At 41.0% G+C, this 26376-nt stretch overlaps 1 protein-coding gene across 2 annotated transcripts in view; it reads right to left on the bottom strand.

Moving 5' to 3' along the window:
• Positions 1-26376, bottom strand: part of LOC120931542 (sodium/nucleoside cotransporter 2-like) — a 58916-nt gene that overhangs the window by 18226 nt on the left and 14314 nt on the right. Inside the window, exons 3-12 of one of the 2 annotated variants that reach the window (XM_040343095.1) lie at positions 25274-25344; positions 23011-23102; positions 17920-18109; positions 12878-13019; positions 9868-9981; positions 9668-9745; positions 7194-7274; positions 6829-6909; positions 6534-6659; positions 3392-3522 (exon numbers count right to left, since the gene is read on the bottom strand). In XM_040343095.1, the coding sequence (XP_040199029.1) occupies positions 3392-3522; positions 6534-6659; positions 6829-6909; positions 7194-7274; positions 9668-9745; positions 9868-9981; positions 12878-13019; positions 17920-18109; positions 23011-23102; positions 25274-25344 (1106 nt within the window). The remainder of the gene's footprint in view (positions 1-3391; positions 3523-6533; positions 6660-6828; positions 6910-7193; positions 7275-9667; positions 9746-9867; positions 9982-12877; positions 13020-17919; positions 18110-23010; positions 23103-25273; positions 25345-26376) is intronic. The other variant, XM_040343096.1, reaches the window with a different exon arrangement.

Here is a 26376-nt window from a genome sequence, read left to right as displayed (position 1 = left end):
GGGTGAGTAGAGTCCCATAATTTGCAGGGATTTACTCTGACTTCCTGTTTTGCTATGGAGCCCGTCAGCTGACTTTTTGACAGTTTTTAGCCTCCCGGCATGGCATCTGTCTCTCTCTAGCTGAGAACTCAGGTGGGAGGTCCACTGTTATGATAGGACAATCAAAACTAGAAGCGATGCAAAGCCCCCCTCCCACACATCAACTCATTGGTTGGGGTCTGCCGCACTAACCTCCTTCATGTGTATGGGCTGCCCCCCCGATGGTGTCCCTGCCAGTAATATTATACTGGCAGTAGTGCGGCCGCTTTATGGGGCACTAGACTAATTTGCCTCCTGGCCCAGATCGCCCCAGGGACTCTTTTTTTTCGTGCTGCCCCCCTGCAAAGTGCTGCCCTAGGCCTGGGCCTTGTTGGCCTAGGCCAAGATACAGCATTGTCTGTGGGGCATCCCCAAACGGGAGGTGGAGGAGTGCAAGGTCTCTAACATCCACTAGCTCTGTGATGTTGTCATGGAGGAGTGGAAGAGGACTCCAGTGGCAACCTGTCAAGCTCTGGTGAACTCCATACTCAAGAGGGTTAAGGCAGTGCTGGAAAATAATGGTGGCCACAAAAAATAGCACTTTGAGCCCAATTTTGACATTTTCACTTTTGTTGCCAGTGGTTTAGACATTATTGGCTGTGTGTTGAGTTATTTTGAGGGGACGGCAAATTTACACTGTTATACAAGCTGTAGGCTTTTTTGCAGAGGAAAACGGTCGTGTGTATGTTTTTTGTCGAGAAAACTGTCGTGGTTCTCGACGAGAAAAAAAGAGAACAAGTTCTCTTTTTTCTCATCAGGAGACTCAATTTACTCGTCGTGTTTCTCGTTGGGCTGGTTTACAACGAGAAACACGTTCGTGTGTATGCTTAGAAACCCGCACATGCTCAGAATAAAGAGTGAGACGGGAGCGCACCTTCGGTGAAAGTAGCGTTCGTAATAGAGATAGCACATTCGTAACAGACTGAAAAGCGCAAATCGTCTCTTACCAAACTTTTACTTAACACGCAGTAACATGAGATTAGCAAAAGCAGCCCAAAGGGTTGTGCCAGTGGAATCGAACGTCCCCTCTATAGTGCCGTTGTACGTGTTGTACGTCACCGCGTTTGAGAACGACAAGATTTTGTCTTGACAGTGTGTATGCAAGGAAAGTTTGACAAGATTCTCGACAAACCTGACAAGGAACTCATCGAGGAAAACGATGTTTCTTTTACGTCGAGTTTCTCGGTCGTGTGTACGAGGCCGTACACTCACTATTTTATACTGTAGTAAAGTTTAATTTCTTCAGGGTTGTCACATGAAAAGATATAATAAAATATTTTCAAGAATATTTTCAAAAATATGAGGGGTGTACTCACTTTTGTGAAATACTGTATATTATTGTATTAGAGTGCACTCTAGGAAGGAATGTAAGGAATCAATTTATCCCAGTGTAGGTGTTGTTTTTAAGTTTGATAATAAAATCAATGCAAGTTTTTTAGACTCCATACCCTATGCTTTTAGGAACATTTTTCTTTCCCCTTCTTGCTTTTTTGTTTTTGAGCTGCTTTTGGGCTTATTCTATTTTGGACACATATTGGGCCAAATCCTCAGCCAGCGGGCGTAACGTAATTTTTCCTATTTAAGTTACACCGCCGCAAAATTTCTACCTAAGTGCCCGATCCACAAAGCACTTACCTAGAAATTTTGAGCGGTGTAACTTAAATCCGGCCGGCGCAAGGCGTTCCTCTTCTCCAGGGGGCGATTCCCATTTAAATGAGGCGCGCTCCCGCGCCGGCCGTACTGCGCATGCTTGTGACGTCATTTTCCCGACGTGCATAGCGCGAAATTACGTTACGTCGGGCTTTGTGGATTGCGACGGGACAATAAAGTTGCGTCGGGTAAAAAAAAAGATACGGCGCCAAAAAAAAAATTAAAAATTTTTAAAAAAATTAAAAAATTTAAAATTAAAAAAAAATCGCGTCGCCAGCAAGAAAGGTCTGTTTTTACAAGGTGTAAACAGTTTACACCTTGTAAAAGCAGCCCTAATTTTGCGTTTGCAAAATAAAACTTACGAAGAAAAAACGAAGCTGAATGGATCTCCGTAAGTCCTAATTTGCATACCCGAGGCGGCATTTCGACGCGAAATGCCCCCAGCGGCGGATGCGGTACTGCATCCTAAGATCCGACATTGTAATTCAATTACACATGTCGGATCTTCGTCCTAACTATGGGAAACTGATTCTGTGGATCAGTTCCATAGTTAGGACCAGGGATAAGACGGAGTAACAGCAGTTACTCCGTCGTATCTCTTTTGAGGATTAGGCCCATTCATTTTTATTATTTTTTCATTATTTGTCATCACAGTTTTTTTAGTGCCCATATTTATCCTCAGTATGTTTTGGCGTTTTTTGGACATATATTTTCTTTTTGCATTTGCACATCACCTTTTTCATGCTGTTTTCATGCAGTGTCATCCAGCGTAAAGACGATCGGAAATTCCGACAACAAAACCGTGGATTTCTTTCTGACGGATGTTGGCTCAAACTTGTCTTGCATACACACTGTCGCGCAAATGTTGTCGGAAATTTTGAACCCCAAGAACGCGGTCGTGTTAGTAGAAGTTTAGTGAGAGACTTTTCAGCCTCATGCTTTTCAGTCCGTTACAGCATGACGAATGTGCCATCTCCATTACGAACTCTAGTTTTACCAGACCGAGTGCTTTCGTCTTGTACTTGATTTAGAGCCGGGGTGGAATTTTGTGCGTCGGATTCACACACGATCGGAAATTACGAGAACGGATTTTGTTGTCGGAAAATTTGAGAACCAGCTCTCAAATTTTTGTTGTTGGACATTCAGACAGCAAATGTCCGATGGAGCCTCCGATGGAATTTCCGACAACAAGCTCCCATTGAACATTTGTTTTTGGAAATTCCAACCGTGTACATAAGGCTAATGTTCACCTGATACCTATTTTTCTATTTTTCTTAAATAAATGGCAGCCAATGATGCATTTATTTCCACCCCTGCATGGGATCCTTATCCCTATGACTATGCTCAATGGGCATAGTGAAATGCATTGGGGGCGTGGCCTGGTTGGAGCCTGGGCTTAGGCTGTCATACACTTTCCTATAAAGTTTTGCAGAGATGTGTGGCTTCCAGGGCTTTTCCATCAGTTGTCTACAGCTGGGACGAGCTCTGTTCTTGTCTGCATTTCAAGCAGTTGCTGTCCTGACACAGTGTATCCTTGAGCAGCACATGTCAATTTAGTAAAAATTTAACAATTATCATGCTAGTGAAGTAGCTTAAAGATATGTTTATATTTGTGAATCATACAAAGGTTTTTAGGAATATGAATTAAACAAGTAAAATTTACCCTTTTTCTATCTTGACACCTTCCTCATCTTTAAACTTGGATTCTTCTGTTTCAGGATAAACCAATTTGGCGAGAGCGAGAGCACAAGGGGCGGCCATGACAGAGGCAGCAATTAGTGAGGATGGGTCAATCTGAAATGGTAGTAATCAATTTGTTCAGGGTCCATCACCAGATTCCATCATCAGTGGTTGTTGTTTCTTGTGTCCCAGCTAGTCAGTACATTTTTAATGCTTATTAACAAGTGTTGTTCTGGACAGTATTAAACGTTGTACAAGGTGATATGAAAATAATAAATATAATTGATAAATTACATAACACAAAAGGAATGGCATGGCAGTGGGCTCTGGAGCTGCTGGAGAGTTTTGTGGCCACGGAGCTGTATGGAGGAGGAGCTGCTGATCAGAGCCGTGTATGGGCAGAGAGGAGCAACAGTCCCCGGTGTGAGTACTGTACTGAGCCTGACCTGACAGCTGTGTAACTGACCGAGCCACGGAGGGGGGGGGGGATTGGGAGTGCATTATTTGCCACCCCCCAAATATACCACCAGCAGCCACAGATCAGAAGTATGACCTCACAGCATATGCTACTTAAGTGAGGATGAGAGTCTATAAACCTTTGATATTCAAATTGTGGACTTCTTATCACCTAGTCATTAATCCAAAAAACACTCTTAAGTTACTATTGATACAGATATAATGTTTAATAATATAATTAATTCTATAAAAGCAGTAGTATTTCAATCATTTAATTGTTATAAAATCATACACAATTAGTTGGTGAATAACATTTCCCTGCATACACACTACCCTTATCCTCCCATCTACATAGCTATTATATTCTGTGAAAGGAAAGGCGTGCTTCCAGAATACACTGATCATCAAAAATAAGAAGAGGGTGATAATTCCTGTAATGCATTTCATAGAATGCGTCTGCTCCTTCAGAAAATACAGGGAATCCCTGCAAATAGGTACAATATAATAATTTACAGTAATATATCGCACAATTATATCTTATAGAATTATTGTTCCTCCTGGAAGTGGCCAACAGCTGATAGACGTTGCTTGATGATAGACCCCTGTACTTACTATGCTATCCAAAAAACTTAAAAAAATAAAAAAGTTTCTTTATATGCATTTTGCACCCATGGAAGTCTAATCATATGCTCTGTTATTCATTGACTAGCTAGCCCTCAATGAAAAGATGTTTCCACCACTCACATTCTGGCCCGGATTCAGAAAGGATTTACGACGGCGTATCTCCAGATACGCCGTTGTAAGTCTGAATGTGAGGCGTCGTATCTCGGCGCCTGATTCAAAGAATCAGATACGCCAGAATTTGTCTAAGATACAACTGACGTACGTCTCTTACGCTGTCGTATCTTAGGTGCATATTTCCGCTGGCCGCTAGGGGTGCTTCCGTATATTTCCGCGTTGAATATGCAAATGAGGTAGATACGCCGATTCAGAAACGTACTTGCGCCCGTCGGATTTAGCTACGCCGTTTACGTAAGGCGACGGTCCGGCGTAACTTTACCCCTCATAAAGCAGGGGTAAGTCATGTTAAGGTATGGATGTCGGAAACGTCGGAACAGCGTCGTATTTTACGTCGTTTGCGTAAGTCGTCCGTGAATGGGGATGGGCGTAGGTTACGTTCACGTCGACTAAACATTGAGCCGGCGAAACTTTGGGAGAAAATTCGACTTGATACTGAGCATGCGCCAATCGTTAAGCGCGTCATTTACGTGGGGTCACGATTAATTTCCATACAACACGCCCACTGCCTGGATCATTTGAATTAGGCGGGCTTACGCCGACCCATATACGCTACGCCGCCGTAACTTCAGGCGCAAGTTCTTTCTGAATACGCTACTCGCCTGACTAAGTTACGGCGGTGAGTGCGCTACGCATGAGATGCGCTACGCCCGCCTAAAGATACACGATTCTTTCTGAATCCGGGCCACTGTGTTTAACTCCCTGCAGTCCCCCATGTAATGTAATTAGCTGGGGCTTGACTTTATATGTAAGTGAATTACCAGAAATGTTATATTGTAATATTGAAGATATATTACTGTACACTCATATTTCGGATTATACCTAATTATAGAAATCTCCTGTCCTTTCTGAAAAAGCAGATTTATTCTGTGAATTGCATCAAATGATTTAACACCCTTCTATTTGTGATCACCAGTCTTTTCTGGAAGTACACTTTTCTACCTTCAAAATACAAAAGAGGTATAGAGGAGAGGGTAAATGTGTTTGTTGGAACATTTTATCTTTCACTAACTATTATGTATGATATTGTAACAACTAATTGACATGACTCTCTTGTGCCTAGAACACCTTAGAAATCACACCACAAATGGATATATGACATGGTGTGATATTGGAATGTTGTACCATATTTACAGAGGGCTTGGCATTGTTGGTATATATACCGTAGATATATCCAAACTAATTACAACACCCATTACTAGTCAAATGTGTCAAGAAAATACAGTATTTTTTTGTTAAATATTTATATTGTATTGCATTTTTGTAAATTGTATAAAGTCTGATGGGAAATATGGCATCCCCAAGCTTAAATCTTTAATAACTTTAGTTAGCCGTCAATGGGTATCATTTAAACTCGACATTTATGCAATTGAGAAAGGGAAAGCATGCAATAACATAGTCACCTTGCCCTTTTAGGGCATCGTCTAGGTACGAAGTAAGTATATTTAAAGTAGGAGAAGGTTATATCCTCTGTCAGATTTTTTGCCCCATTGTCCTATTGGAGAGATTTCCCTTTACTTCCTGTCCCATAGCCAAAACAGGAAGTGTGAGAAAATCTCTTTAAAGTGAGGGAACCCCTGATTGTTACCAGAGTCACTAGAACTAATGTCCCCATTGGAATTTTTCCACCCTATTCTTGTTCATAGGATAACCCAAAATGTAGGATTTTCTTTTGCCTTCACTTTTAATGACAATGGTAAACAGGAGAAATAGAGAGGGTAAATCTCCCTAACAGGAGTACAGACAGAAATAAAAACCTGACAGGTATTCTAATCCCTCTTCACTCTATCCAAAAGTTAGAGAAAGTTTTGCCTTTAGTTATACTTTAGGTAACTTATATATGAAAAAAAAAATGTGAGAAAGTATCTTACCCCAAAGGAAATATAGGCACCCATTACACTTCCAGCAATGGTCCCAAAGCCCCCAGTCATTACAGCATGGATTTCAGACTTGGTCATTTCTGGCAAATAGGGGCGGATCAGCAATGGTGCCTCAGTCTAAAATTGCAAAAGAAATATGTCAATAATGAAAGGTACAACCCTTATTATATGCATTAGCTCGGCAAATGCTTACCAGAGAGACACAAACAAAGAATATAAACATTAGTTAGTGTGAGCTCATTCAATCATTTACATATCAGACCAGAATACACTGCTTCTACTTTACCTGCCCCACAAAGATATTGCCAGCTACACTCAGCGTTTCTGTGGCTGTTGTTCCCATTGTAACTTGCATGAGCCAAGCAATCTGTAAACATAGATGACCGTTAATTTAAACGAAATAAAAACCTCAGTGACTTGATCAGACACTAAATATTAGGCAAATGCTATTCATAAGGTTTGTTGGATAAGAGATTATACTGTATGCAGTTCTAATGCTAACAATTACTATTGAAGTTACGTCTGGGAAGAAGAGATCTCGACAGGCTAGTAAATTTGTTGGACAATTAGATACTGAAAATGCTCCAAATTATGCTTAAAATAAACCCATTCACTTGTACCAAAGCATTTAGGTTTTTTCAAAAGACATACCTTAAGTATGGCATACTGCATTATGCCAATATAGTAGAGAATGGACATGACACAGCTGAAAAAGACCACAATAGGGAGGGCCTGCAAATGAGAAACCACAGTGTTATTCAGTATAAATAAATGTATAGCAAACAATGAGGCTGTTATAGCCTTGGTAGGACATCATTTAAATATTTTAACTCATTTTGTGGCATGGCAATGTTTCATAAAGTGCAGATTGTGTATTACAAATGGTACACAATTCCACTCTGTGCAGTATTGTTATTGCATGTTACTCTGTGACCTGTGTGTAGTCTGACATGCAGACAGACCCTCCTTTTTCCAGTAAGCAAAACTGTGTATAAAAGTCTACAGGATTTATTAAATTAATAGTTTGAGTGAAGCTGCATATGTCTAAAAACATGGATTTTTGCTCCAAATATGTATTTTGTGGCTCCTCTATGAAAGAAGGAAATAATTTGATATCGAAGGCCAGACAGATTCATTTGTGTTGATATACTTAAACTGGAGAGTGCAAAATCTGGTGCAGCTGTGCATGGTAGCCAATCAGCTTCTAACTTCTGGTGGTTCAATTAAGTTTTGACAAAAAAAACTGGAAGCTGATTGGTTTCTATGCAGAGCTGCACCATATTTTTCCCTTGCCCGTTTAAGTAAATCAACACCTCTGTCTTTCTTAAAGTAGAAGTTCAGCCTAAAAGGAACTAACGCTAAATCTACTAAAAACCAAATTCTAAGGCCTCATACACACAACCATTTTCCTCGATAGAATCAATCAAAAAACTTGGTGGGAGAGCTTTTTTGCCGAGGAAACTGGTCGTGTGTACTTTTTTCATTGAGGAAACTGTCGAGGAACTCGATGAGGAAAAAAGTGAACAAGTTCTCTTTTTCCTTGACAGGAGTCTCAATTTCATTGTCGTGTTCCTCGTCGGGCTGGTTTTCGACGAGAAACGTGAGCGTGTGTATGCTAAGAAACCTGCGCATGCTCATAATAAAGTATGAGACGGGAGCGCACCTTCGGTAAAAGTAGCGTTTGTAATGGAGATAACACATTTTTCACGCTGTAACAGACTGAAAAGTGCAAATCGTCTCCTACCAAACTTGTACTTAACACGCAGTAACATGAGATTAGCAAAAGCAGCCCCAAGGGTTGTGCCAGTGTTATCGAACTTCCCCTGCCATTGTATGTGTTGTACGTCACCGCGTTTGAGAACGAGGAGATTTTGTCTTGACCGTGTGTACCCAAAGCAAGCTTGTCGAGTTCCTCGACAAGCCTAACAAGGAACTCATCGAGGAAAACGATGTGTCTTTTCCGACGAGTTCCTCAGTCGTGTGTACGAGGCCTCAGACTAATCTATCTAGCCCTGTAAAGCAAAAATCGCTATACATACCTTTTCTGCAGCCGATTCGGTCCCATGCTGAGCTGTCAACTTCTCTGTGGAGGCGGGTGCAAGAGAGGCAGCCAACAATGGAAGCCCCATAGTAAGTCTATGGGTGACATCACTTCCTAGGCATTTCACAGTCCTTGTCGGCTGTCTCTTCCACACAGCATCTGGAGACTGGACTGGATCGGTTGCAGGAAAGGTATGTATAACGATTGTTGCTTTACAGGGTTAGATAGATTAGTCTTAAAATGTGGCTGCCAGTAGATTTAGAGTTAGTTAGTTTTAGGATGAACTTCTACTTTAAAAGCTAACTCCACCTTTTGGACCATGTTTAATGTTATACCCACATCTGGGGTGCAACAAGATCGGTCATGGTCACAGCCCCCACACTTAAATGGTCAATCTGCCCAACAGCCGCATCAATAATTCACAGAGTTATGGAAAAATTACAAGGCACCTTCTGCCACTGCCCCAGAGATCTCAATAGAGAATGAGGGTGCTGATGTCACAGCACTTGTAGTCTATTAATACTTAATCTAGCCTCATAACTGAAGTTTCGTAATATGGTAGGGATCTAAGCTGGAGGGAGAGTCTGTAGGAGCCAGAACATTGCACCCATGATCTAATGTTTCTGGGTGCAATGCTTCCAGGTTCAAATGCAAAAAAATAAATAAAAATTAAATCAATTCACATTGGTGCATATGATATTTTTTTGCAAAAGGTGGAATTTTCCTTTAAATCAAAATACCCTCTGCAAAGCATATCATGTCATTGTGTTGAGATTTATGGATCTAAATGTGGCTATAGACATGGTATGATAATTACCCAATTCTACCTATTTTCATTTCATCCTCATATCTACTCTTGAAAGAAATAGTAAGTGTCTGTTTAGGGTCATTTCAACTAATTATCATTGTTTTCTCCATGTTCTTACTGTCCTGATTCCACATGCATACCCACATATGCACAAATGATCCAAACAAGTTTATTTACCAGCTTAAAAACTTTTTTTTATTGTGTATTGGGATTGAGCCTGCATGCCAAACTATTCACTAACACCTAGAACTGGGCTCTTATTTCGTCATTACAAACCTGAAAAGCAAAAACTTCATTTATCAGTGTTGTTCCAAAAACGAATCCTGACCCAGCTGTTGTATAATTCAGAAAAGTCTGCAAAAGACAAATTGTATGTTAGTTCAAGAAATGAACCAGTTAAAGAAAATATACATTCAACAAAAAATAAAAATGAAATATGATGACTGAGGACTATACTGTAATAAAAATAATATTACCTGAATTTGGTTACCAAGAAACTTGAAGGCTTGGTACCCCGGATCGGTGCGAATGATAAAGATACCCAAAACAAATTCAAGTCCCAACCCCCAGGATACCGCTCGCCACGACACCTAGGAAACATAGAACACTTTGGATAGTAAACCTTTCTGATGTACTAGTAAATTATGTAGTTAATAGTGTTTTTTTCTGTTAATCTTTCAAATAAGTGTCAGCTAAGATCCAGCAACAGGATAAACTGAGACATGAAAGAAAATTATGTCAGGTTAAAATTTTTTACAGATCAACCAATATTTGACTGAAATCATAAGCATTTTATGTAAACTCTGCTCCTTCAAAGATCCAAAAATATAATACAAAAAGCATATTTATTCATTCTCTATTTAAAGTGGAACTCCATGCAAAAGGGGACGCTACGCTTATTTGCCCCCTACCCCCCTCTGCTGCCACATTTGGCACCTTGAAAAAGCCTGGAGATCCACTTTGAGAACGTTACTATATATTGTTTGTGTATATATATATATATATATATATATATATATAGTGACATGTTGGGGTTTCTTAGCTCAATGGTAGTGCCAAAAAAGTGAGTTTACTCACGCCCGATATATTCTCAGGGTTTTCCTGCCCATTTTTATTTAAATAAACGCCCAAAGGTTCATACAGGTACTGTATATCTTCCCACACAGGGGGTTCTCATAATCAATGCAACAAACATAACACTCATATTCGTGGCTCTCTTGTGGAAGCTCTACTGCTCCGAGCAGTACCCTATGGTCCTCCTGACCATCAAACACGTCCCAGTGTTCGTACACAGATGCTGTAATTCAGCTCTGCCTTTTTACTTTTGCAACTCCCTAGCTGCTTTATCCCTCCTGGACTCCCTCTCCAGCTCAGACCTTAGTCTGTCCTGACCTGGACAGTATGGTGCATACCAGCAACTCTCACGGCTCCCTTCACACACTGACTTTCTTGGGTGGGTGGGGCACTGTCCTCCAACTCTGTCACTAACATAAACCCCACACACAGCAGGAAATCCTGGCGTAAACTCCCATATCACACAGAGGCACGGGCTCACCCTTCCCCAATATACAGTATATATTACATGTGTGTGTGTATATATATATATATATATATATATATATATATATACACACACACACACACACATTTACTATATAGAAAATGGCACTTCGCTCACTGAGAATTATAGGTTTGCTAAAGTGTCATAAGGGTTGATTTACTAAAACTGGAGAGTGCAAAATCTTTTGCAGCTGTGCATGATAGCCAATCGGCTTCTAATTTCAGCGTGTTCAATTAAGCTTTGACAAAAAGAAAAAAAAATTAAGCTTTGACAAAAAAAGCCGGTCACGGAATGCAAACAAGCCGTGGTAACAAGTAGTTACCGGGTTTTCCTCCTCATACACGAGTGTGTGAGGAGGAGTTTGCGGTAACAGCTCGCTACTGCCCCACAGTGTGCACCAAATCACACTAATTGCCCCTAGCAATAAAGAGTACCTGTCACTACCCCAGTGCAGGCCCAAGACATTCTGCTGCCTGGGACCAAGAATGAAATGCTGCCCCCCCCAAAAAAATCAAGTTATGGCTCTATACATGTATAAAGAGGACCTGTCATGGCTCTATACATGTATAAAGAGGACCTGTCATGGCTCTATTCATGTGATAAAGACAAAAGTGCTTAAGGAAAGCAACCAATGGTCAGACTTTACAGGCAACACAGACAGGAAAAGCAAAAAAATATATAATTTTATTACAAAGTAGTTACATAAAACAACATTAAAAAGAAAACCATACAAGATGTCAGGTATGAAAAATGTCCCCTGTGTGTCTACGCGTTTCACCGTGAGGCTTCTTCAGGACAGACAAGAGAGGAAAATAGTCAAAGTCATCTGAACCACATAGGCCTAGATATATCCTGTACACAGACTGTCTCCCAGGGCAAACGCTGCTATCCAATCTGCCATAATGAGTAATAACATTGTACCGGGGACGGGGCGGTATTAGGATCATAAAAATTTGTGGGTAGAGTAGGAGGGAGCGGCAATGCAGAGGGCTGGAGAGGCGGAGTTCCGATCGGAGCCGAGAGACAGGGGGCAACAGATTCCGACGGGGCAACCATTCTGGGCACAACAGGTTCCTCAGAGGGAGCGGCGCCTGCCTTTCTCACTCGCAGACTGCTCCCCTCTGGCTGGGAGTGTCCTCACAGGCAGCAGAGTGGGCTGTCTGGCGGTCGGCAGAATGCTGCCCCCCTAAAAGGGCCGCCTGGTACCCATGGTACCACCCGGTCCCATCATAGGGCCGGCCCTGCACTAGCCCATCAAAGTATCTGTCACCATCCCATCAGAGTACCTGTCAACAGAATGTCTGTACTTGCAAGCCACTTTACGTACACTCGCGGGTATGTCCGTACTCGCAATTGTACGTAAAGTGAGTGTACTTAAAGCGGGGGAAGCCTGTATTCTCAGGTGGCACTGTTACCTTTCTCGTCTGATGTGTCATTAATGTAGGACAGGAGAGAAATATCTCATCTTTCTGCTCCAATGGTTTACTTTAATACCTTGTAGAAAACAAAGTCGGGAGGATGGAGATGGGTATTCTAAAACACTGTCACCAGGCCTTATTGATCACATTGCTTGCCTGAAGCATTTTGTGAACCCAATTGGTGCTCCAATAAAAAGCCCAGTCAATATGAGAATCCTAAAGCTCCGAGAATATCAGGAATGGACTGAAATTACCTATACCTTATCTATGAAGTATAATTTACATGTTTAATAGCACACTCACAACTAAATAGTGCATATGTACTTTTTTAAAAATAAACAATTTCACAGACTTAACTATACTGTATTCACATTTCACATAGTATTATATAACAGGGGAGCTTATCAAAGTGATTTGGTCTTAGACAATAAAAATAATAAAAAAAGAAATAAAAAAAAGTGATTTGGTCTTTGTTGCATTTATACGTTTAAAAATTGATCCACTTACGGCACGGTGGTGTTTAGACATAAGGAATAGAAAACAAACAAACATGCAGACACCGCCAAATGATATAAGATGTGTCGGATTTTTAGCTGTGTCCAATGCCAACCAAAGAATAAGACCGATTAGGACCAATGCAGCAAATACCCTAAAAATATAAACGCACATTAAAAGTGACACCAAGTGAATGAAATGTTATCTGGACATGCATTAATTTTTATATTTATTTCTAAAAAGATTCTAAATTAGAGTCAGTAATGGAAAAACAAGGAGAGGGTAATTCATAATTTTTATTTAAAATAAAATAAATGAGGCATTTTTTATGGTTAAATGGGTTGTAAAGGTTAGTGTTTTATTTTCTAAATAGGTTCCTTTAAGCTAGTGCATTGTTGGTTCACTTACCTTTTCCTTCGATTTCCCTTCTAAATGTTTTTTTTCTTTGTCTGAATTTCTCACTTCCAGTTTCTCCTCAGAAAGCTTTCCACCATCCTCCGAGCAGTGGTTAGTCAGCCAGAACAGCTTACTGAACAACTTACTGAGGAGGAACAGGAAGTGAGAAATTCAGATAAAGAAAACAAAGAAAATATAACATTTAGAAGGGAAATCGAAGGAAAAAGTAAGTGAACCAACAATGCACTAGCTTAAAGAAACCTATTTAGAAAGTAAAAAATGAACCTTTACAACCCCTTTAAGTAAGATGGCAACATATCAATTTTTGCTAAGAAGCTATACCGGCCACTTTATTAGGTATACCTGTTAAATTGCTTTGTAACACAAATTGCTAATCACCCAATCACATGGCAGCAAATCAATGCATTTGAAGGGGTTGTAAAGGTTTGTTTTTTATTTTCTAAATATGATCCTTTAAGCTAGTGCATTGTTGGTTCACTTACCTTTTCCTTTGATTTCCCTTCTAAATGTTTTTTTTCTCTGTTTTCTTTGTCTGAATTTCTCACTTCCTGTTTCTCCTCAGTAAGCTGTTCTGACTGACTAACCCACATCATGATGACGTCACCACCTGAATGATGCATCGTGCCTAACTGGCTTTCTCAAAGGCGCTTTTCATAAAGCGCATTTGCTCTCCTATAGCATAGTGGGGTCCAGTGGAGCAGGTGAGAAGACACCCATGAGGTAGGGTGAAGGGCATTTTTTGATGAGCTTTGGTCACTCTCGAGCTCCACACCAGCACAGATAAACAGAATTACAGCTTAAATTTGCCCCAAACTTTTCACCTCTTCTAATCTCTAGTATATTGGAAGGATATTGGAAGGAACTGGATACACAGTCACAAAATAAAACCAGCATAGTGTTGGCAGCTCATAGAATAGATCAACATTTTTCCAGTTCAGCAGGGACTGGTTGAATTTCGATCCATATATGGCCACAAAAGTCAATTGCTAGTACAGCTTCTGTCAAACAGGAATGTTGGAAAATGTTTTCCAATCAATGGCCGCAGACACTGATCAGTGTATTCTAAAAGTAAACAACCCCGCTGTCAGAATAGAAGGTCCCAGTGAGGATGATTCCACCATCCACCTTGCTTTTTTTTTAATCAGCCCTGTTGGGGGGGCTTTGGTGAGATATCAGGGGTCTTAACAGACCTTTGACATCTCCCCTCTGAGACAGGGAAAGGGACTAGGGACACAGATTTCCCAGTCCCTTTCTCAGCAGCCTCAGCTGCGCTGAAAATGAATGGACAGAAGACAGCCGCTTCTCTTCATTCATAAACTGAAACATTGTTAACACAGTTTACGATGTTTCAGTTATGTTAATGGACAGAGTCAGTAATCACTGACTCTGTCCATTCGGAACAGTAAGGGGCCGGATTTACCGGCTCCTACCTCCGCTCTCCATCCTGACAGTTCCAGGGGGTGGAGGAGGAGTACGGAGGGAGAGAGAAACACAAAGGGGGACACGGGGAGAAGGAAACACATAGGGGACACGGAGGAGAAGGAAACACAGAGGGGGACATGGAGGGAGAAGGAAACACAGAGGGGGACATAGAGGGAGAGAGACTGCAGCAAAACGGAGGGGGGCTGGAGGAGGTGACGGGACAGTCAGCGTTGATCGTGTGTGGGGGAGTTACAAGCACTGATCACTGCTGATTTTAAAGCAGCTGAAACCCGCGGGGGGGGGGATGAAGAGAGAAGCAGAGAAATTACTTTTAAATCTATACAGCGGTGATCCGTGCTTGTAACTTCCCCACGCACTGATCACCGCTGACTGTACAAGTATCGAGTGAAGCATTGGGAGCATTTGCCCGAGTACAAGTACTCGGGCAAATGCTTGGTATCGATCCCGATACCGATACTAGTATGTATGTAAATATTGTATTATGATGCATAACTGTGATGTATGACTTGCCAGCTCCAATTATCTGTGTAATGTGTATTCTTATGCCCTGTACACAGGATCGGAATTTTCGATGGGATAAAATCCGATGGAATTTTTCGTCGGAATTCCGTTCAAGCTGTCTTGCATACACACTGTCAGACCAAATTCCGACCGCCCAAAATGCAGTGACGTAAAACACTATGACGAGCCGAGAGTTCAATGCTCCCGAGCATGTGTCGACTTGATTCTGAGCATGCGTGTTTTTTCTCGGTCGGAGTTCCACACAGACGATCGGAATTTCCGATTGGATTTTTTCCATTGGAAAAAAATAAAACATGTTCTATTTCTAGATAGGAGAGACTGCCGCTCCAGGTGAGCACACCTACGGTAATCAATGTCCACTCAAGAACCAACGGGTGCTGGTAATGCACGAAGCATGCAAAGAGAAAGAATGTATATGGACAGCCGCACTCCAATAAGTCTAAAAAAGACGTGCCCTTTATTGGGTAAAAAGAAATGCACTACAAAAAAACAGCATACAGTGGAAAATAAACAGCTGACGCGTTTCACATTGAACTTCAATGCTTAGTCATAGCTAAGACTAAGCATTGAAGTTCAATGTGAAACGTGTCAGCTGTTTATTTCAAAAAGAGTTCACATACTTTTTATTACAACTGTATCAACTATTTACATTGTACTGTACTTCGTTCACCATTATAACCGTTATTGTCTCTTTATAGATAAGATTGTTTTCTAACGTACTCCTGAGAAAGATGTCAAGACGATATGGATATTCTTTGTAATAGACCATGAGTATCAGCATTTTGGTGTCACTATGTAATTATCCATTAAATTGAGAGCGTTTTTAGTGCCTTTAAATTGGCACAATATTGTGTGTATTTTTTGTTTGTTTGTTGTAATAACAGAAACTTTTTTTAGACTTTTGTATTGTTGTCCATACATGTCCATTAAAGTCCATACAGATTCTAATAATAAATATTTTCCCTACTATATTTGTTATCTAATAACCCAGGAGTGGTTGGATGAGCCGCAACTGGACATCAATATATATAAGCTCTATGTTTATATTTAATAAAACAAGGAAATATACTGCGCTAAGAAAAAACTTGATGAATAAAAATTGAATTTTAAAAGAAAAGCTGCACACCTAAAAAACATGTGATACTCATGTAAACAGAATCAAGAAAAAGGAAAGGAAGGTAGCGCTAAAAAACAACACACAACTTAAATTAAGTGTAGGTATGAATATGAGTTAAACACAACATGAGTCAGTGCAAACAAAGTGTAAATATATATATAAGGTTAATACCCCTCTCAAGAGATACTAACAAATAACACGCAAAATAATAATAAAAAATTAATTAAATTAGTGTCCAAAACGTGATACTGTTGTAATGTCCAATTTATATGGTGACAACCAAAAATGTAATCAAGTGAAGAGAAGAATCCACCACCGATTTATTGTGAGTTGAATGGACGTAACTGTTCCTCACAGTCGCACCAAAAGTGGTAAGTAAACACCCTTACCAGAAGTGTTGGACCCCCTGTTAGATGAGGTCATATCCACCCTGACGGGTAATAAGAGATCCCAGCGGTAGTACGTAGCTCCTCTCCCAACGAATCCTTCCTCGGCTCCGGGCTCGGAGTGTCCCATCCAGATAGGAACCCTCAGGCAGATGATTCACCTTGTGCCAAACGGTCAGCTCCTAGGCCAGAAGATGACATTGAAGGCGAATATAAAATACTTGATGCAGCAGCTGACCTCAGGCCCCTTGTAGTGTTTCCCGGACATGGTACATGAAGGCAGATCCCCGAGCTGTGTGCGAGGGAGATCTGGACTCAGAGCCCAGGAGGGAGCCAGGTGGAGACAGTGATGCCAGGGCTCTGAGTCCTGATCTCCCCCGCACACAGCCCGGGGATCTGCCTTCATGTACCATGTCCGGGAAACACTACAAGGGGCCTGAGGTCAGCTGCTGCATCAAGTATTTTATATTCGCCTTCAATGTCATCTTCTGGCCTAGGAGCTGACCGTTTGGCACAAGGTGAATCATCTGCCTGAGGGTTCCTATCTGGATGGGACACTCCGAGCCCGGAGCCGAGGAAGGATTCGTTGGGAGAGGAGCTACGTACTACCGCTGGGATCTCTTATTACCCGTCAGGGTGGATATTGATGCCTGTATGACCTCATCTAACAGGGGATCCAACACTTCTGGTAAGGGTGTTTACGTACCACTTTTGGTGCGACTGTGAGGAACAGTTACGTCCATTCAACTCACAATAAATCGGTGGTGGATTCTTCTCTTCACTTGATTACATTTTTGGTTGTCACCATATAAATTGGACATTACAACAGTATCACGTTTTGGACACTAATTTAATTATTTTTTTATTATTATTTTGTGTGTTATTTGTTAGTATCTCTTGAGAGGGGTATTAACCTTATATATATATTTACACTTTGTTTGCACTGACTCATGTTGTGTTTAACTCATATTCATATCTACACTTAATTTAAGTAGTGTGTTTTTTTTTTTTTTTTGCGCTATCTACCTTTCCTTTTTCTTGACTGTGTTTACATTTGTGAACTGTATGAGAAGTTTAATCTGCAATGTAACAAATGGAAGTTTTAACTGCAAACTGTTCTTACTCCAAGTTTGTATCTAGGCAGGATTCTTCGCCTCTTTGTAACTTACCACTTAATCCATTTTTTGAATTTGCTTAAGAATGTTCCAACTGGTTTTAGAAAATTTTTGATTGTCTTGCCATAAAACTTCACCACAAGATCATAAGCGAGAAAGAAAAGTACAACACATGTTATAACCACCAGTGCCACGGCGCGGTTAAAGTTCAGCACACAAGCTGCAATGAAATAGGCAGCGTAACCTGGTAAACAAAGAAGAGTGAATGAGCAAAGAAACAAGCAATAAGAACATACATTAAATAAAGAATACCAAAATGATGCACAATGCATTTTATAGGGTTTTAAGAAAGGTTTATATATGAACTGCGCTACTTTTTCAAACATAGCTTACTGAAAAAGAGACCAGCAGTCCCAATATGTATTTTAACCTCTTACGACCGCATAATCCATATGTATGGCAGCAAGGAGAGTGGGCCTTAAGGGCCAGATTCACAGCGGAGATACGACGGAGTATCTCAGATACTCCGTCGTATCTCAGATACTCCGTCGTATCTCAGATACTCCGTCGTATCTCTCAGAGTATCTATGCAACTGATTTATAGAATCAGTTACGCATAGATATCCCTAAGATCCGACAGGTGTAATTGTTTTACACTGTCGGATCTTAGGATGCAGTAAGCGGCCGCCGCAGGGGGGAGTTTGCGTCGTAAACCAGCGTCGGGTATGCAAATTAGGAGTTACGCCGATCCACGATGGATTTTCGCGTTCGCTACGTCGCCGCTAGTCTAGTTTCCCGTCACAAAGTTAGTCGTCGTTTTTGGTGCCTTAACTTTACACAGCAAACGTATTGCTGTATAAAGTATGGCCGTCGTTCCCGCATCGAAATTTAAAAATTCACGTCGTTTGCGTAAGCCGTCCGGGAATACGGAATTATGCTACGCGCGTCGCCGTTCGAAAAAATGACGTCACTTCACGCAAAGCACGACGGGAGTTACGAAACGGAGCATGCGCAGTAGGTCCGGCGTGGGAGCGCGCCTAATTTAAATGGCACACGCCCATTTAAATTACGCAGGCTTACGCCGGAGGCCGCAGTTTTCATCGCAAGTGCTTTGTGAATCAGGCACTTGCGATGAAAACTTGCGGCGGTGTAACGTATCTACGATACGTTACGCCGCCGCACTTCTACCTGAATCTGGCCCTAAGATCCACAGTGTCCATGCTGGCTGAGGTTTCTGTGCTGAGAGCTACTGGTCTCTGTTTGTGATTACGTAGTTACATAGTTAGTCAGGTTGAAAAAAGACACAAGTACATCTAGTTTAACCCAAAAAAAAAAAAAAACAATCCCATATTCACAATCCTATACACATACACATAGTTGATCCAGATGAAGGCGAAAAACTCTAGCAAAGCATGATCCAATTCCTTCCTGATCCCTTGAGAGGAAATCAGATATTCCCTGGATTAGCTTTACCTATACATGTCAGTACCCAGTTATATTATGTACACCTAGGAAAGAATCCAGACCTTTCTAAAAGCAATCTACTGAGCTGAAAAATCAAAAGATGGTGTTGCGCTCCCACACTAAATCATATATAAACCTGTATATGGTGAATAGCAGCAAAAGTAAATATGAATAATTGCTGAATAAAATCTCAGATAAACTGAGCAAAGAATATGCAAATGAACAATAAAGTGCTTTCGTGCTGTAACAAGTGACTCAGGTGAATAAATATTAAGCAAAGGTATTAAAATCGGTGAGTGTAATGATCATAAAATTAAATAAAGTCTATAATAAAATAACAAAGGTGCTGTTAGTGCTGACGAATCTCAGAAAGAGAAAATTCTTCTGGATCCAAAGTGCAGAGTGCAGTGTACAGGTGCTCTGTAACAATGACAGGTGACACTGTGACTTCCATGATCGGTGGCTCTTCGGCGTGAGTAACACCCGTAGGTGTACTACCTTCTTACCTTACTGCTGTAAGGTAAGCAGCATTTCAGAATATGGTGGAGGGGTTGATCACCTAAAATAGGGGGGTTCCTTCCTTCCAAGGTATCCCAGTGTACGCAGATCCTAATAGGTACTTCACTTCATACAGTGTGGGTCAGTGGTAAGGGCCGCTCAAAAAACCGGGCATAGATGGAGAGATTGGAGACAATACAGAGCCTCTTGGTGTAGTACGTTTTTAAAATGACACAATTTATTGAACAATTAATTGTGTAATTTTAAAAATGTACTACACGAAGAGGCACCGCCCCTGCACCCACTGCCCCCCCCCCCAAGGCCTGGCCTCGGTGGCCTTGTCAGGAATCCGGCCCTGGGTAATACATGCAGTAGTAAATGTTAAGTGTGTCCCATTACTAATAGGAATCTTTCTGTGGGAACGTTGAACACAATCATTCATGAACATTCACATTTTCGAAAAGCTAGCACACGCTCGTGCCAAGATACCTTTCCACTTTCGACAGTTGCACTGCATTGAAGGAGTGTTTTGACAGGATGTTGTGGGTCACATCATTACATGACGAATCCTTGACACATCATTTCACTCCAGGATCAAAACGAGCATCAAAGCCGTAAAAGCATGTAGACGCACCACTACCCACAAACGCTTTGAAAAATTGTCTCTGCAGGTAAAGTTATGGCAAGTATTTTCTGGGACAATCGTGTTTATTTGGATTTTCTACCCTGTCATGTTCTGAGTGATGTGCATACGCACTTGTGGAAAAAATGGCCTAGTTTGATCTCTAAAGGTGTTTCTCCAGGTCAAGCACATACTGCTCACTGCACTACGTGCACAGTAAAGCAACTCTGCTGGGAGGTATTGCCGCATCCCCCCTACAGCCCAGACCTTGCTCCAAGTGATTTCCATCCGTTTGGACCCCTAAAAGAGTTCTTCGGAAGTCAGCATTTCAGCATTGAAGAGGAAGTGAAGCAGGCTGTCCTAGGATGGTTCAGGCATAATGACACATTTTTCTATGCAGAAACGTTCCAGACATTAGTTAAACGCTGTGATAAGTGTATTAATGTTGCAAAAATAGATGCAGTTTCCACTCCCTGAAATGTGTTCTTTTTTTTTTTTTATATATATATAAACTCAAAGTCCCGCTTTGACTTGACTTGAAGGGTCATAGCTCGGCGACCTGGGGTCACAGAGACAGAAATGTGGGGCTCCTGCTACCTATGGTTCCGGAGATACAGGGCTCAATGCACAGCCTGTCAGAAGCTACATACAGCATGACCAGTTTAAATACAAACTGGCACACACTGTTTGCAGCAGACTCAGAGGATGAGCTCACAGTGCCTCTCACTTCTTTTCAGAGGCACTGAGCTCAATGGACAGCTTGGAGCCTTGAAACAATGGTAAAGCACCATAGGAACAAGCTGTCCAATAAAAATGCTGCAGTGAAGGCTCCCCTCTCCCCCTGCAGTGTCATAGAAGGGGGCATTTGTTTAAAGGGCAAATGCTCTCTTCCAAGCCCAGGCCTCTTAAAGCGGAGTTCCGGCCACAATTTCACTTTTTAAATATAAATACCCCTGTAATACACAAGCTTAATGTATTCTAGTAAAGTTAGTCTGTAAACTAAGGTCCGTTTTGTTAGGTTGTTACAGCATTTAGACACTTTATAAAATAGAAATTGACTGGGGCCATCTTAAGTGTGGGCATCATGAAGCCAGACTGTATGACTTCCTGGATTTCAGCCTTGCAGATCTCGCACATGCTCAGTGCAGCACAAGCAGTGTATTAGGTTTCAGATCAGGTTTCAGCACCTGTACTGTCCAAGTCACATGATTCTTCGAGACTGGGGAGTGCACAGACTCCTGGAAAGTTACACCCACTACATTCCCAGGAGTCTGTGCGGTGTAGGTTAGGAAGCTTAAGCACCTAGGTGCATGAAGTGGGAAGATTAACTATTCTGCCTAGCAACAACACTTTGAAGGCATCTAAAAAAAAAAAATGTTCTTAAAGGACTAATGACATTTTTTTAGAACTACTGATGTAATGTTATATTTATGGGTGGAACTCCACTTTAACTACAAGGAGAAAACATGGGCTTATTATTACCTCTATTACTCATAATCCCATGTTTTTCTCACACTGTTAAGAGGGAGACTCTGCTGCTGTTGCTGAAAAAGTACTGTTTTAATCAAGCTAAATAAAATATTATTATGCTATATGTTATAACTTAATTATTTATTATTTATCTATTTTCTGTGAAATTAATGGTTTGAAGTTATAACTTCAAACTTCAGTAATTTGTCAGTTAAGCCATCTAACATTTTCCCACCGGCACTAATTGTTGCCTCTTACCAAGTCTAAACCGACAAAATGACAGCTGTTAATCTCTCAGCATGCTGACAGTAATCAGCCATAACCAGCCTTCAAAACAGATGGCATATGCCAGAAACAGGTTGTTTAATGGCTCTCTGGCCTTCCACAGTACATCTGCATTTATTAACTTCTTGCACCACTGGGACAGTTTGACACCACAGAGATGCAGCCATACATGTGTCAGCACAGTGGCTAACTGGTTTGCACTTCTGCCTAGCAGCACTGAGGCACTATTGGCTGCAATATTGGAGTCCCGCTATAGGTCGCTAATCGCTGCCATTACTAGTAAAAATAAATAAATAATTAAAAATTCGGAAAAAATATAACCCATAGTTTGTAGACGCTATAACTTTTGAGCAAACCAATCACTATATGCTTATTGTGATTTTTAACAAAAACATGTAGTAAAATACATATTGGGCTAAATTGATGAAAAAATTTGATTTTCTACATTTTATTATTTGGTATGTTTTATAGCAGAAAGTAAAAAGTATACTTTTTTTAAAAAAAATTGGCAGTCTTTTTATGTTTATAGCACAAAAAATAAAAAACGCAAAAGTAATAAACTACCACCAAAACAAATCTCTATTTGTGGGAAAAAAAAGGGACATTTTATTTGGGTACAATGGCCCACGACCTGGCAATTGTCAGTTAAAGTAACGCAGTGTCGTATCGCAAAAAATGGCCTGGCCTGGTCATAAAGGGGTCTGAAGTGGTTAAAGAAGAATGGCCATACAGTAAATAGGCCAGTAACTATAGCTTGATTATCCAAAAAGAAAGACATTCAAAATATTTTTGTATGCAATGGTTACCTGCACAGAGGATTGCAATAACAACGTATTTTATAATACGGGAATGCTTCTTGGCATATTCTGCTGCTCTGTCATATGGCTCAGCTATTTTGCTGCAAAAGGATGAAAATAATAATGTTAGATTTTAGAAGCAGTTACTGTTAATTAAGAAAAACAAATAATCTTCTATAAAAGAAAAACATATTAAAAATTAAACATTGAATTTACTGTATTTACCAACTATTCTATCAGGAGGTTTTCATACAGATTTGGTCCACATAGGGTCTAATGCACATGGACCACCAGATCATGTACTAATGTCAGATCATTAGTACAGCTGCTGACACTGAAGCTGGCAGTGTATGTAAACATCCCTTGTAATATAAATAAGGATGACAGGTCCTCTTTATGGAGAAATCTGGGGTCAAAAAGACCCCAAATCTCTCCTCTACCTTTAAAACCAAAGAATAAAAAAATAAAAATAAATGGGATCTTTCGTTTTAAAAATGTTTATTTCCACCCTGGACTGGAAGTGCCATCATGACGCGGCACCGGTCTTCCAAGGCCATAGAAGCAATCAAAGATGATCTAGTATTTGATCGCCTCTGGGACAAGCCGGCCACACCTTCGGAGCGTTTCTCGGGCACACCAGTAAAAACTGTAATGCCGCGTACACACGGTCGTTTTCTGCGATGTAAAAAAACGACGTTTTTAAAAACGTCAATTTAATTGACCGTGTGTGGGAGAAAACGACGTTTTATGTCTTCTGAAAAACGACCAAAAAAAATTGAAGCATGCTTCAATTTTATGTGTCGTTTTTCAAAACGTCGTTTTTGACTTCACAGAAATTGACCGTGTGTAGCAAAAAACGACGTTTCAAACGACGTTTTTACACCCGCGCATGCCCAGAAGCTAGTTATGAAGCGAGCTTCAATGGAAAAACGTGGTGAACGTAACCTCGCTTTGCTAGAGCACTGTGAAAAAACGATGGTGTGTAGGCAACATCGTTTTTGAAAATTGAAGTTTCAAAAACGTCGTTTTTTACTTCACAGAAAACGTCGTTTTTTTACATCGCGGCATGAGCCAGAGAAATACCTGCGAGACGCTCGGAAAGCTTTCATGAGAAATCCAGTTGCCGGCTTAAAAATAAAAAGAATTGGGGTTATGGCTTATAGCTTCAGGCATAACCCCGGTAAACCACTTAAAAGCCGCAATCTATATATAGGCATTGCGGTCTTGAAGTGGTTAATGATTGACCCAGAAAAAGCTTGCGGGTCATGAGTTTTCACTTCAGTGGCTGAATAATTGTTTGCCTCTACAAAATGTATAAAGCTTTTAAAGTCCTGAACAATAGGTAATTTATTTGTGATATACTAAATTTGAGATCAGTTAATTAAAATTCTGTGCCACAATCATTATCAGCATACTTGGCATGCATAGCAGGGTTGTCAACCGCCAGTAAATTTACTGACAGTTTATAGAAATGTGTGATTTTTTTACAACTGCCAGTAAATATTAGGTACTGTTAATTTCATGCCGTGTGAAAAAAACCCTTGCACTCTCCGTCACCCCCCGAGCTCTCGTTTTAGTTACCTAAGCCCCGTATCTCCGTGGGTGCGATCCCGCGTTGCTTTCCCCCAGATTTTGTGGGCTCTTCATTGGATGATTGATAGAAGTGCAGGCATTGGCTTCCACTGCTGTCAATCAAATCAATGAGGTGTCGTGCTGGGGGCGGGGACAAGTGATACACGGGAGCGTGCCTGCAAGCTAACCCCCTTGAAAGAGTGCTTCCCAGAGGGGGGTTAGCTCTTGCGGGGAGGAGGCGAGACAGCTGCCGAGGGACCCTAGAAGACGAGGATTGGGGCCACTCTGTGCAAAACTAACTGCACAGTGGAGGTAGGTATGACATGTTTGTTATATATAAAAAAAAAAAAAAAACTCTTTTACAACCCCTTTAAGTGTAAATCAAGCAAATTACTTTGTTATAGGTATTGTCAGTGTTTCCATATCATGTTTCTACTGTTCAAATATTCACTGTGTTAGTTTTCTCTTTAATAGGAGTTCTGTAATTTCTCAGGTTGCCAGTAAACAAAATGTGCTCCGCCAGTAAATTTTCCATGTTTTGACAGTAAAAAGGAGATTGGCAACCCTGACGCATAGGGCTGAATATGACGGCCAAGGTTCACCCTCTAGATTTCTAAATGGGTCGATTTGGGATGCCTGTGTTTCTTTGTCATCCACAAATGCTATAAATCTATATAATAATTTTGCCAAAATTGCTCACCTTACAAAATTTCTTGATTTTTTGATGCCTATGTCATCATAAAGATCTGTTGGTTTTGAATACTCTTGCTCCTTAAAAAATACAATCGATATTTAGAGAAGACACGATCGGCTGACTTCACAGCTGATAAAGAACATATTTCACCAATGATATAGCGGTATATAACATATACCTAAATGAAGCAGTCTTTGGTCAGCTCATAGACACATTTTGTAAAAAGAAGAAAAAATCTGATCCACACTTTACATTAAGGGCCAGTTCACACCAGACGCAGTTCCGTACACTTTCGTGTGCATTTTTTCTGCACTAAAAATGCACGCACAGGGCCAGATCCACATAGATCGGCACCGGCGCAGCGTATCTAAGATACGCTACGCCGCCGTAACTTACTTGGCTTTGTTTCAAATCCTCAAAGATTTTGCGCCGTAAGTTACGGCGGCGTAGTGTATTTCTGGCGGCGGAATTCAAATCGACGATTAGGGGGCGTGTTTCATTTAAATGAAGCGCGTCTCCGCGACGAATGAACTGCGCATGCTCCGTTTCGAAATTTCCCGCCGTGCATTGCGTGAAATGATGTCGCAACTACGTCATTTTTTAAACTTAGACGTGACTTACGTCCATCCCGATTCACGGACGACTTACGCAAAAAAAAGAAAAAATTCAAATTTCGACGCGGGAACGACGGCCATACTTAACATGGCAAATCTAACTATACGCCGCAAAATACCAGCTTTAACTATACACCGGAAAAAGCCGACTAGAGACGACGTAAGAGAATGCGACGGCCGCGCGTACGTTCGTGGATCGTCGGAAATAGCTAATTTGCATACCTGACGTGGAAAACGACGCAAACTCCACCCAGCGGACGCAAAGTATTGCATCTACGATCCGAAGGCGTACGAAGCTGTACGCCTGTCGGATCAAACCCAGATGCCGTCGTATCTTGGTTTGAGGATTCAAACTAAAGATACGACGCAGGAAATTTGAAAGTACGCCGGCGTATCAGTAGATACGCCGGCGTACTCTCACTGTGGATCTGGCCCACAGTGTTTTCCATGTATTCCAATGGCTCTAGTTGGTTCTAGTTCACACCATGTAGTCAG

Source organism: Rana temporaria, chromosome 3 (assembly GCF_905171775.1).
Source record: "Rana temporaria chromosome 3, aRanTem1.1, whole genome shotgun sequence".
NCBI lineage: Eukaryota > Metazoa > Chordata > Amphibia > Anura > Ranidae > Rana > Rana temporaria.
Note: the sequence above shows the minus strand (reverse complement) of the source record. Positions and strands in the feature narration are given on the sequence as shown.